The sequence below is a fragment of the Vitis vinifera genome, chromosome 17 (assembly GCF_030704535.1).
Source record: "Vitis vinifera cultivar Pinot Noir 40024 chromosome 17, ASM3070453v1".
Classification (NCBI taxonomy): domain Eukaryota; kingdom Viridiplantae; phylum Streptophyta; class Magnoliopsida; order Vitales; family Vitaceae; genus Vitis; species Vitis vinifera.
Window position 1 is genome coordinate 6,865,329 of NC_081821.1, and position 11,032 is coordinate 6,876,360.

General features: G+C 37.6%; 1 protein-coding gene across 1 annotated transcript; it reads left to right on the plus strand.

Moving 5' to 3' along the window:
- The first annotated feature begins 25 nt into the window (after window positions 1-25).
- On the plus strand, window positions 26-9,187 carry LOC100263828 (RINT1-like protein MAG2). The gene is made up of 4 exons (XM_002268186.4): window positions 26-1,897; window positions 2,003-2,104; window positions 6,777-6,880; window positions 6,977-9,187. Exons 1-4 carry the CDS (start codon window positions 1,612-1,614, stop codon window positions 8,885-8,887), a joined length of 2,403 nt encoding a protein of 800 aa, XP_002268222.1. The 5' UTR covers window positions 26-1,611; the 3' UTR covers window positions 8,888-9,187.
- The last annotated feature ends 1,845 nt before the right edge of the window (window positions 9,188-11,032 follow it).

The following is an 11,032-nucleotide window of genomic DNA, read 5'->3' on the forward strand; positions in this document are numbered from 1 at the left end:
CAAGATCAAGCTTACTTTTAGGTTGTTTTCTGAGTGTACTGCATATTTTACGAGCATTACTGTCTCAGTGTATGCAGGTCGATGTTTCATTTTGTGGATATTACTTGACAGTTTGTGAGTTTCTTGGCTTGTAAAATGTTGGTCTTCCTCCTTGTAGTACCTGAATCTGCTCTTCTGGTTTTCATCTCTAGTATAAATTTTACTACTTGAGCAGAGGGACAATCATCTTTTATTGCTTTCTCCACACCGGGAAGCTTAAAAAATTTACGAATAATTAGAAGTTATATGATCTGCACCATCACCATGAACTAGGGGTGGCACAGTCGTGGGTAAAATCTGTTTCAAAAGGAGAAATAGGAAGATGGGTGGGGCAGGGTGGTGATTTTCTAGAGTGCCAGACAGACCCATTCCGCATAATACAAAAGTATATACAACAATGGTCCATGGATCACCTATCCCCTGCTACCAAACATTGATCATCTCTGAAGAGAGCCCTTATGATCCCATCTGTCTTGACTGCATCCAGATATGAAAGAACAACCAGTTAATTGTACTGCCTGGCTCCTCAGCCGTAATCTGTCGTCTTTCTCATAGAATGAGTAAAAACAATACTCGAACGTAATTTCTCACATCACTTTGACAAGCATATTTGGTGTATTTTGGTTGCAAACTTTCATGGAACTTGCATGTACTTGTTTGTGTATGGTTCAGGATCCACGGATCTCTGTGCTGCGGACTAGTAATTTCATCATTTAATTCAAGAGGTGTAGGCTCCACCGAACTCAGTGTTACAGAGCCCATGTGGATGCTGCATAATGAGCATTAATTCATTGTCTATTGTTTCTGGTTATGAGCTTTCAATGAGATGGAGTTTCTTTGTGTCATTTCTCTTTAGCTTAGACTAGCAAGCTACCGTATACAAGTATTATTATATCTGGCAAAGTTGTTCTTATCCCTACTACTTTTCTTATTAACCACGTGAACTTGCAGGTTGGATCTGATATAAAATTAATATCCTTGGGCTGGAAAACTACTTGTTTGATTGTCTTACATTGCTAGCTTCCCTCTTACATCACCTTCCCAGTTTTCGAAAATGGTTTCTAAATCAATAATTTTGAAGAATAAGATTTTATTTGAAAATTTAAATGTGAAAAACAATTTTCAAGTTGGCATGGGCCTTGGGTTGGGTTTGGCTCTATGTTTTCAACTTGAGAGTCCATGGAGGTCAAGACATGACGGAAAATAAAGGTGTTATCAATTTTTTGTTTTAAAATTGGGACAGTGGAAAACAAAATGAAAATATTACTGTTGGAGATTTTTAAAATTTAGTTGGTTTAGCTTCAAGTCGGACGCAGCCAAGTTGGAGCCTTTTAGCAACTAGAAGAGGGGTCAATCCATGCCCACGCAGGGGGCCAGGCCCAACCTTAGGCCTAAAAGGTTGACCCAAACCCGGCCCATTTTATTTGGATCAGCTCCCATACCAGAATTTGGGCAATTCTGAAGACCGTGCGACTGGTCACGCTCCTTGTCTCAAGTCCATGGAAGCAAGGTATTTTCTTGTACTATGGAGAATTGAAACAGCCTGAAAACCTTGAATCCAATGCAGTGAAGATGGAAGAGATTCAATCTCTCCCATCGCTCTCAAGCCTCTCAGCCTCCACAGTTTCCTTCCTCAACAAGGAATTCCACAGGAAAGAAGATCTGATTCGCGCAACACACCTCGTCTCTGAGTTGCAGAAGCGGTGCGGCGATTTGGACCAAAACCTAATTGATCTCAATCGCACACTCGAAGCCACCCTTCTTGCTTATGCTTTCCATTCCAATGGACTGCACGACCTCTTTCGCAATATTAATCTCCAATTGACTCGTCTCAACTCGACCACTTGCTTTTCATCAGGTCCGCTCTTTTATCTGTCTCCATGTATTGGTATTTTTGAGGTTTTTTTTTTTTTTTTTTGTCTGAGAGCGGTGAATTTAAGAAATTGTTGGGATTTGTGAACAGATGGTGGAGGAGGAGAGGGCAGGGCGGGACAGTTATTGGCGGAGGAGTTGCCGGCGCTTGCCAAAGAAGTGGCTCGGGTTGAGACCGTTCGTATGTACGCAGGTGAGTTTGTAGAGCATGAGCATGTGAAACATTGATGAAAGATGCGAAATTTTGCTCTGGAGTTTGTGGTTCTTGACTTGGTGTTTATGGTTGTTATTATAGTTTTTGGTAAATGTAATGTGGAAATGCTTTGTGATTCTACATGCTCTAAACTGAAAGTTCAATAATTAAAAAAAATGAGGTTCCAATGAGACGCAAGGCTCAGGCATTTGGTTGTTCTTATTGTCATTGCTAAGTTTCAGAGATTATTGTGTATATCACCATTTAGTCAAAGGAAATATGCTAATGTTATAATGTTTATAGGCCTTTCTTTTTGCTGCCCCTCATATATATAATAGTTTTGCATTGAATATGCTTTAGTGGTAATCAATCAGAAAGATGGACCAACGAGTCACCTTTGGGTGATATTGGCCCTCAAGAATGGTATTGAGAAATAAGTAGAGCCTATGCAGCACGCAACAATAAAAAAAATTACAAGGCCAAGATTTCACATGGAAAGTCCTTTGGTGCAAAACTGAAAACAGTGGAATCCACTATTTCAAGCAAGAGTCCATGCATCTTCAGGTTTTTGTTTAGTTTGAAGCATTTCAAGAAACTAACATATATGTTAATTATCTGATAGCTGAAACTTTAGCCCTTAAGGCAGGCTACAGAGTAGTGAAGTTTCTGTTTTGACCTTAGATGCAGAGAAAAGAGACCCCATTCTTCTATCTGGCAACATTTTAGTGAAGTTTCTTGTTAGTGAACTACCAAGAGAAAAAGTTATTAAAATGGAGGAAATCTATCCTTACAGACCTTGGTAGTCTATTTTCTTTAAAGCAAGAAAATGAGACTCCTTTTGTAATGATTCCATTGAGCCAGGGACAGATACTGGAATACCTTATATTCTGTTGAGGTTTCTATCAACATAATTTGTGCTGCCAAAGGCAGGACTACTATAGATGAAAGAGGTTGTAACAAAGCTGTTGCCTTGACTATTCTCAGTATCTAATCTTGTTTGCCAAAAGGTGTCAGTTGAATTTAACTCGTCTATGCCCTCAAGTCCTTGCTCATGTAGCAAGGGATTGGGGAGATTCCAGATTCAATTCCTTGTTATAGGAAAAAGGACCTACAAATTTTTTTGTACTCTATTTCATGTAGCAAAAGATTAGGGATATTCTGGGTTCAATTCCATGTAATGGAAAAAATACCTACAAATTTTTTTAACTCATTTAAGAAACATTTTTCTTAGCACTTGTAACTTAGCCATCATGTTCTTGTAGCCTAGACATTATTGACCAACACATACTTTGTTCAACAAATTTTGGCCGCATGTTTTTAATTACTACATGTTTAAGACAATGCATCCTTTTGGTTGGCACATCTTTTATCTAATGTATAATGTCTCTGTTAGACTTCATCTTCACCAATACATGCCCTGAGTTGCCCATTTCTCTATGAGGGATTCTGCTCTCATGCCCAAAGCAAAATGTTAAGCTGAGAGTGGATTCGCCCCTAATCTGCTGAGAATCTATTATCACATATTTATATGTCAGACCTCCAATCCCTATTATTCTGGCAAGTGTTGGACTCTTAATTGCTAACAAGCACACTTTTCTTTTTCTTTCATTTTTCTTTGTACTGTTTTTATTTTTTTCTCTTTTGTTTTAGAAAATTTCCTTAGTATGGGAGTCTTTTGGGATATTTATTACAAGGAAGAAGACAACAAATAAGAAGAAAGAGCTTTTAGATATCTGATAGCCGTAGCAGTAGTGATGGCAACTTAGTACATGCCCTCTTCTCACCATCTGTTAGCAAGTTTTTCTAATACTTAAACTCAAACTGGCATCAAATGCGAAATGCTGATTTTAATTGTTTTTCAGTAGGAGATATATAAGAGAAGCTCCCTGTTATTTATGTTGATTAGAGGAAAAAGTTCAGATGAATAATGTTGCTTTCAGCATTGACGCAGCTAACTTGTAATCAGCAAGTTAAGCTGAACAATTTGAAAAGAAGGATTCTCTACCATAATATCATCTGATGAAATTGCCCTGCCTGGTGAAGGATTCTATAGTATAACATTATCTAATGAAATTGCCTTATTTGGAAATGAATCAGAGGTCGTGAGTTTGAGCCTACTTGGCATTTAAGTAGTGTAGGGTAAACCCATATCACCCAAAGTTTGCTTTGCCGACAGTTGGGATAAATGCCTTGCTCTCTGGGTGGATTCTTCCCTCCCAATATTAAAATAAATAAATAAAAGACTGATGAAATCACACCATAATCAGATGGCATAATTACTTCTTCCTAGATTCTCCTCTTTCATAGTATTTTTTCCAGTTATACATTGGGCATGTTTACATTTGTACATGGGTAGGAGATGTTTTATATATCTATTTGACGGAATTGGAATGAATTTGATTCTGGATAGTCAATAAATAGTCCATGTTTGTGTGGGAGGTGGATCTGATGTTGATCTGTAAATATGTCTTTACCCTAAGCTAAGTCTTTCCTTTTGGTTGTTCTTCAATCTTTTGTGACTTGGATACTTGGAAATGTGTGAAATTCCCATGTTGGACACAACATACCATTGGTATAAGAAACACAGTTTGTGCCTATATCCAACATCCGTGTTCTAGAAAGCAAGGAAAACCTTATGGCTTGTAGTTGACATTCTCAAAAACAGTTATCAAAGAACAGTTTTTAAGAATAATTCTTAATTGTTTTCAAAAACAAAATTCTGTTTAGGAACTTAGATATAAAAAACAATTTTCTCAGATTATTCTCTATGAAGTATGAAGGCACTATATACTTATGTACAATACAAGATTTGCTAAAGTATTCTCCATATTTGAATTAATTTTCAGGATATTGTATAAAAACACCTGAAATAACTCAAATTTGTTAAAAAATTTGTTTTTGGAACAAATGCTCAAAAAATTGTCTTTCAGTAAAAATTTGTCAGATGGTTTTTTAAGTTATAAAACTATTTACAAAAAACCATTTTTAAGAATAGTTTTCAAACAAACCCTCATTTTCTAGATTTCTTAGATATTTATTATATACTTTTATATACATGTGTACATTTTAAGATGAAGTACAGCTCCATAGCAGACATGCTATGTTACATCAACAGTCACTATTCTCTGGGGAGTGGAAGAATAAAGTTGGACATTTTGATAATCCAGATAAGTCCACCTCTCCTAGATTTTGGCAGCTGGACAGATCTGATTTCCAGACAGACCCTCACCTGACAAGCCTTACCTGAATCTGTGCTGTGCCTAGACATGTATCATTTTGGGGATATGAACTTTATTGTTTGATCTTATTTGGATGGATGGATGGTTTTACTAATATGATTAATCTGGTGAATACCAAATTCCTTTTACGTTTATGATGTGATATCACTCCATTATTGCATAGGCAAATATACAGTGTCCACTAGGAACCATGAGGCTTAATCCTGTCCTATATAGCAAGATTCACAGTTGAGTCTCTTCATACAAGGTGTGAGGCTGTCCTATTTCAGTAATTCCCATTTAAAGAGATTTTGAGTTACATAATAACAGGACCAACTTATCCAGGTTATCATCTGCTTCCTTGCTGTAAGAAATTTGACGTCCATTGGAATTTAATTTTTGACAGATGTGTGGGCCTCCTTTTGTCACAATTCTGTTTTCCTTTTTTCTTTCGTTCTTCCTTATTATTGTTGTTGTTGTTGTAGTAGTGGTTATCATTATTATTATTACTGGGTTGTGGGTTGGGGGGTGTCATGTGGATGAGGGGAAAGGTAATTTTGTGTATCTTACTAGTAAATGTGGTCCCTTATGCAGTATTGACACAGAAAATTATATAACTAGGTAGTATATGGCAAATATATGTTCTGACTAATTCCTTCAAACTTTTTAATCTATTTGTTTTTCCTTGTTTGCCTGTCAAAAAAATTAATTCTGGAGGAGGGGAAGGTGATTTTGTGTATCATACTAGTAAATGTGGTCCCTTCTGTAGCATTGACACAGAAAATTTATACAGCTAGGTGGTATATGCAAAATATATGTCCTAGTCAATTCCTTCAAACTTTTCAATGTCTTCTTTTTTGTTGTTTGGCTGTCAAAAAAATTAATTCCTTGAAATTTTATGTTTAACTAACAATTGGATAATTGGAAGATGAGGCTCGGAGAATACAATACATATATACCACTGCTACTGCCTCTTCATTTGGAAAATATGTCTTGTGATTAATTTCTTTAATTTCTGTCAAATTAACAATTAGAATGTGGTATTATATTTTTTTTGTATGCAGCTATGTTCTCGATAAACAAACAATAGTGTCCTAGTGCGCTTACTAGGTGTTTGAACTTTTTTGGCCATGTGCACAGTATTCAGAAGTTTTATTTTAAAATTCTAGGTATCAAAGGAGAATATTCATCACATATCTACGTGTATAAGATTTCACGTCTGACCTGGGCATATTCTCCTTTAAAAGTGTCTGTGCTACATTGGTGGTTCTGTTTTCCTTGATTTTTGCTGGGCTGTCCATTCATCCTGTGATCCTTTTTGCAACTTTTTATCTGTTATTTTTCTTTATTAGAAGTTACAAGTTATTGCAATGCCTATTACTGTTAATTCTGATAGTGACTAAACTTTCCACTTCTTTTTTTTTCTCTCCCTATCGTTTTTGCGATTCTTTCAGAGACAGCATTAAAACTTGACAGTTTGGTTGGTGACATCGAAGATGCTGTATCTTCTACTATGAACAGAAATCTAAAGAAGCATGCTTCCACACACAGTTCAGAAGTGAGCACCCTTTAGATAATTTTAAAAGGAATGATGTTTCAAATTAATCTTGTAAAATTCTTATTAGCGTTCTCCCAAATGTCTATTTCATTGCAGGAAATGCGTTTGCACGCCCTTAAAGCGCTTAAATTGACAGAAGATGTTTTAACTTCAGTCACAAAAACACGCCCTCAGTGGGCACGTCTTGTGTCAGCTGTTGATCAAAGAGTAGATCGAGCTTTAGCCATTTTAAGACCTCAGGCAATTGCAGATCATCGGACCCTTCTTGCTTCTCTTGGATGGCCACCGCCTCTGTCCACTTTAAACTCAAACTTAGATACAAGAAAATCTAGTGAAGTCTTAAATCCTCTTTTTACGATGCAAGGGGACCTCAAACACCAGTACTGTGAAAATTTCCTTTCCTTGTGTAGCCTGCAGGAATTGCAGAGAAGAAGAAAATATAGGCAACTTGAGGGGTATTATCGGGAAATTGCTCTTCACCAGCCACTCTGGGTGATTGAAGAGCTTGTGAATCCTATATCATTGGCATTCCAGCGACATTTTTCAAAGTGGATTGATAAACCTGAATTCATTTTTGCCCTTGTATATAAGGTTACCAGGGACTATGTTGACTCCATGGATGAGTTATTGCAACCATTGGTTGATGAAGCAATGCTAGCAGGTTACAGTTGTAGAGAAGAATGGATTTCAGCGATGGTAACCTCCCTAGTAATCTACTTGGCAAAAGAGATATTCCCCAGTTATGTTGGTCAACTGGATGAAGAGAGTGTCACTGGTGTTCAATCCCAGGCTAGAATAGCATGGCTCCATCTTGTTGACTTGATGATCACTTTTGATAAACGGGTTCAGTCCATGTTAGCACATTCTGGATTGTTGGTTTTCCTTCAAGAAGATGGGAATCTGCAGAAGATTTCTTCTTTGTCCGTCTTCTGTGATCGGCCCGACTGGCTTGATTTATGGGCAAAAATAGAGCTTGATGATGTGCTAGATAAGTTGAAACTTGAGATGGAGGATAGGAAAAATTGGACAATGAAAGTTCAGGGAGCAGTTCTTCTGCCAGGTCCTGAAGATTACAGATCTCCTGCAATTTCTAGTGTTTTTCTTCAGCGCTTGTCAGCTGTGGTTGATAGGTGTCGAGCATTGCCAAGCGTTTCTTTGAGTTCAAGGTTTGCCAGATTGTCTGGTGCACCCATCATACATAAATTTTTGGATTGCATACTTCTAAGGTGCCAAGAAGCTGAAGGCCTGACTGCCCTTACAGATGATGATGCTCTTATCAAAGTTACAAACTCCATAAATGCTGCTCGTTACTTTGAGTCTGTTTTGAAGGAATGGTGTGAGGATGTCTTCTTTCTTGAGATGGGATTACATGAAGGTGATCAGTTGGGAACGGTGGTTGGTGTGAATAGTTTTAGTAGACCAATTGAAGGACCTGGGAGCGGTATTTTTGATGACGAAATTGAAAAGCTGGAGAAGTTCAGATTGGAGTGGGTTGGGAAGTTATCAGTTGTTCTCTCAAGGGGATTTGATGCTCGGTGTCGAGATTACATGAAGAACAGGAAGCAGTGGCAGGAAAAGGTTGAAGAAGGTTGGATGGTGTCCAAGTCTTTACTGGGGGCTCTGGATTATTTGCAAGGAAAAATGTCAATACTGGAAGGAAGTTTGAATGCAATAGACTTTGTTGGGGTTTGGAGAAGTTTGGCAGCTCATGTGGATCGATTAATTTTTAGTGGCATTCTTATGAGCAATGTAAAATTTTATGATGGGGGTGTAGAGAGATTTAGATGCGATTTGGAGGTTCTTTTCGGGGTATTCAGGGCTTGGTGTATGAGGCCTGAAGGCTTCTTTCCCAAAGCGAGTGAGGGCTTGAAGTTGTTGAAGATGGGTGAGGACCAACTCCAGGATTATTCAGCAGCAGGGGAGAAATGGATGGTGGAAAATGGGATTAGGCATTTGAGTGTTGCAGAAGCGGAAAAGATTGTAAAGAATAGAGTATTTACAAGTTGAATGCTTTCAGGTTAAGGTCTTTTCCTTTTTCTCAGCATAGGCTCAAGGGGTACAGCAAACAAGAAAAAATAGAGGTTAGTTGAGGTTTATGTATACAGAGGGAAGATTCTAGTGTTTGTACTAGTTTCCAGATCTCCCAAATTGACCCAATTCTTTATATCATGGCACAACAAATGCTTGGGTTTTCTTCAAATTAGAATAAGTTTATTCGTTTCTCTCAGGATTCCAGTAAAGACTCTTATCTATATTGTTTTTTCATTCAGTTTGTTGAAATAACAGATAGAGCTGTTTGGGATGCAACGGAACAAAAATTTAATTAGTGTCATTTCAATGATTTAGAACACTGGAGTGATATGGACATGTGTCTGTGCATGGAGGAGTGAGGGATGGTATTTGAGGATACTGGAGAGGATCTGAGCTCAGACACTATGCTGAGATTCTAAGTTAGATGCAAAGTTGGTTCCTAACATATCATGCGGGGGTTCCTCGACTCATTAGCAGCTGATATCTTGAAGTTTCAATGGGTTGAAGTGTGTGTGCGCTTTTTCTTCCCTTTTGTGAGCACGTAGTTTAGTTCATGGTTCAAAATATCGGTCGAATCTTATCCACCTCGAACCTTTCCGTGCCGAGTCCAATATCTGGTACCATCTTCGACACATACCCAACTAAGAACCAGTTAAACTTAGTTGCCTCGGTTGAGATTCTGAGTGGACTCGGTTGAAATTACGAGTTCAATCGTTTAAGATCTAAATATTCTCAGATTAAACAAAAAAAAAAAAATCCTTTCAAATCATAATAAAAGGCAATCAAAACTGATAAATCTCTAATAAATATGAGAGATTCTCTTAAAAATAAAATTTTTTTCAAGACCCATAACCATGAAGGATAAGAAGAAGAAAGAAAGCTTCGTGTCGGTGATATAGTTGTGGTGACCGATCGGTGAGAAATATCATATTCTTTCATCAATGATGATCTTTGCATGTTGGTGTTGCCTCTCCTTGCTTGATCTCTGTAGTGTTGTTTGGTTGTGTACTGCAAAGAGGCTTTTGCCTCTGCAAATCGGGTATCCCGTGATGTGCATAAGTGATGTTTGGGATTGAGAATTAAAGAAAAGGGTTTAATGTATTGTTTTATATAAAAATGATTTATTATTTAATGTATTTGCATCATTTTACCTTATATGCTAACAACATTTGGAATTGGGAATTTGAAAATTGTTAATAATTTAAGAAATTATTTCATTTATTATTATGTCAATAGTTTATTATTAAGTTTATTAGTTTCTTAATTCATTTAATTATATTAAAAATAATTTTTATAATTTTTTGATCTTCTTAAGTATTTTATTTTGCGTATCGCCCTGATATAAATCGAGACACTGATATCGATGTGTCTGAGAACCTTCCAAGTCAATGACCGATACCGCGAATTTGAACTCTAGTTTAGTTGGTTAAAATGAACTATTCGTAATTCCTAACAGTAAAATTCCAGTCTCGGCCTACCAAGTGGGTACCTCCCTATACTTTTCACCCAGTCTTAAGGCTGTACAAGTTGCCTTGAAATTTCACATGGCTGGGACCTCTAATGTTTGAAGGCCTCATTGGCTGGGTCTCCTCGGTCATGTTGCTCACAATGAAAATTGAAACGACAAAACCCCACGGCGAGAAGTGTTTGCACTCCACTAAACAATCAGTGACAAAGTGGGGGCAATGGCTTTGTACCCATGTAGGCTGTTCATTGGTACACGATCACAGGTCCATTCTCATCCCTCTTTTGTCCTTCAGTTTTCTTCATGCTCACGATACCTTCTCAAACTTGACTAATACCACCAAAACTGCTTTTATAAGCCTTGATTTTTGCAAACCCAAGTCTTAAACATTTGTTTTATGCTCATCTCTTTACGGAACCGTCCTGACCAGCTAATTGCGTTATATTACTTAAGAGGCATCATCATCATAGTTTCATTTTTGGCAAATGGGATAGGACAGTAGTCTTGACTCTTGATCGCATGTTTTTTCTATCCAGATAGCCTGTAAAGGAACCAAACTCCGTTCCCTTTGTTTCCTACGGCTGACGCGCAGGATGGCGGATGGGGGGCAGGGGAGGGAGAAGGGATGAGGGACAGGATGTTGCCCAACTACCACA

Coding starts and splice junctions, on each gene's coding strand:
- LOC100263828 (XM_002268186.4), top strand. CDS start 1,612: ATGGAAGAGATTCAATCTCTCCCATCGCTCTCAAGCCTCTCAGCCTCC. Junction 1,898..2,002: donor GACCACTTGCTTTTCATCAG/GTCCGCTCTTTT, acceptor ATTTGTGAACAG/ATGGTGGAGGAGGAGAGGGC. Junction 2,105..6,776: donor GACCGTTCGTATGTACGCAG/GTGAGTTTGTAG, acceptor CGATTCTTTCAG/AGACAGCATTAAAACTTGAC.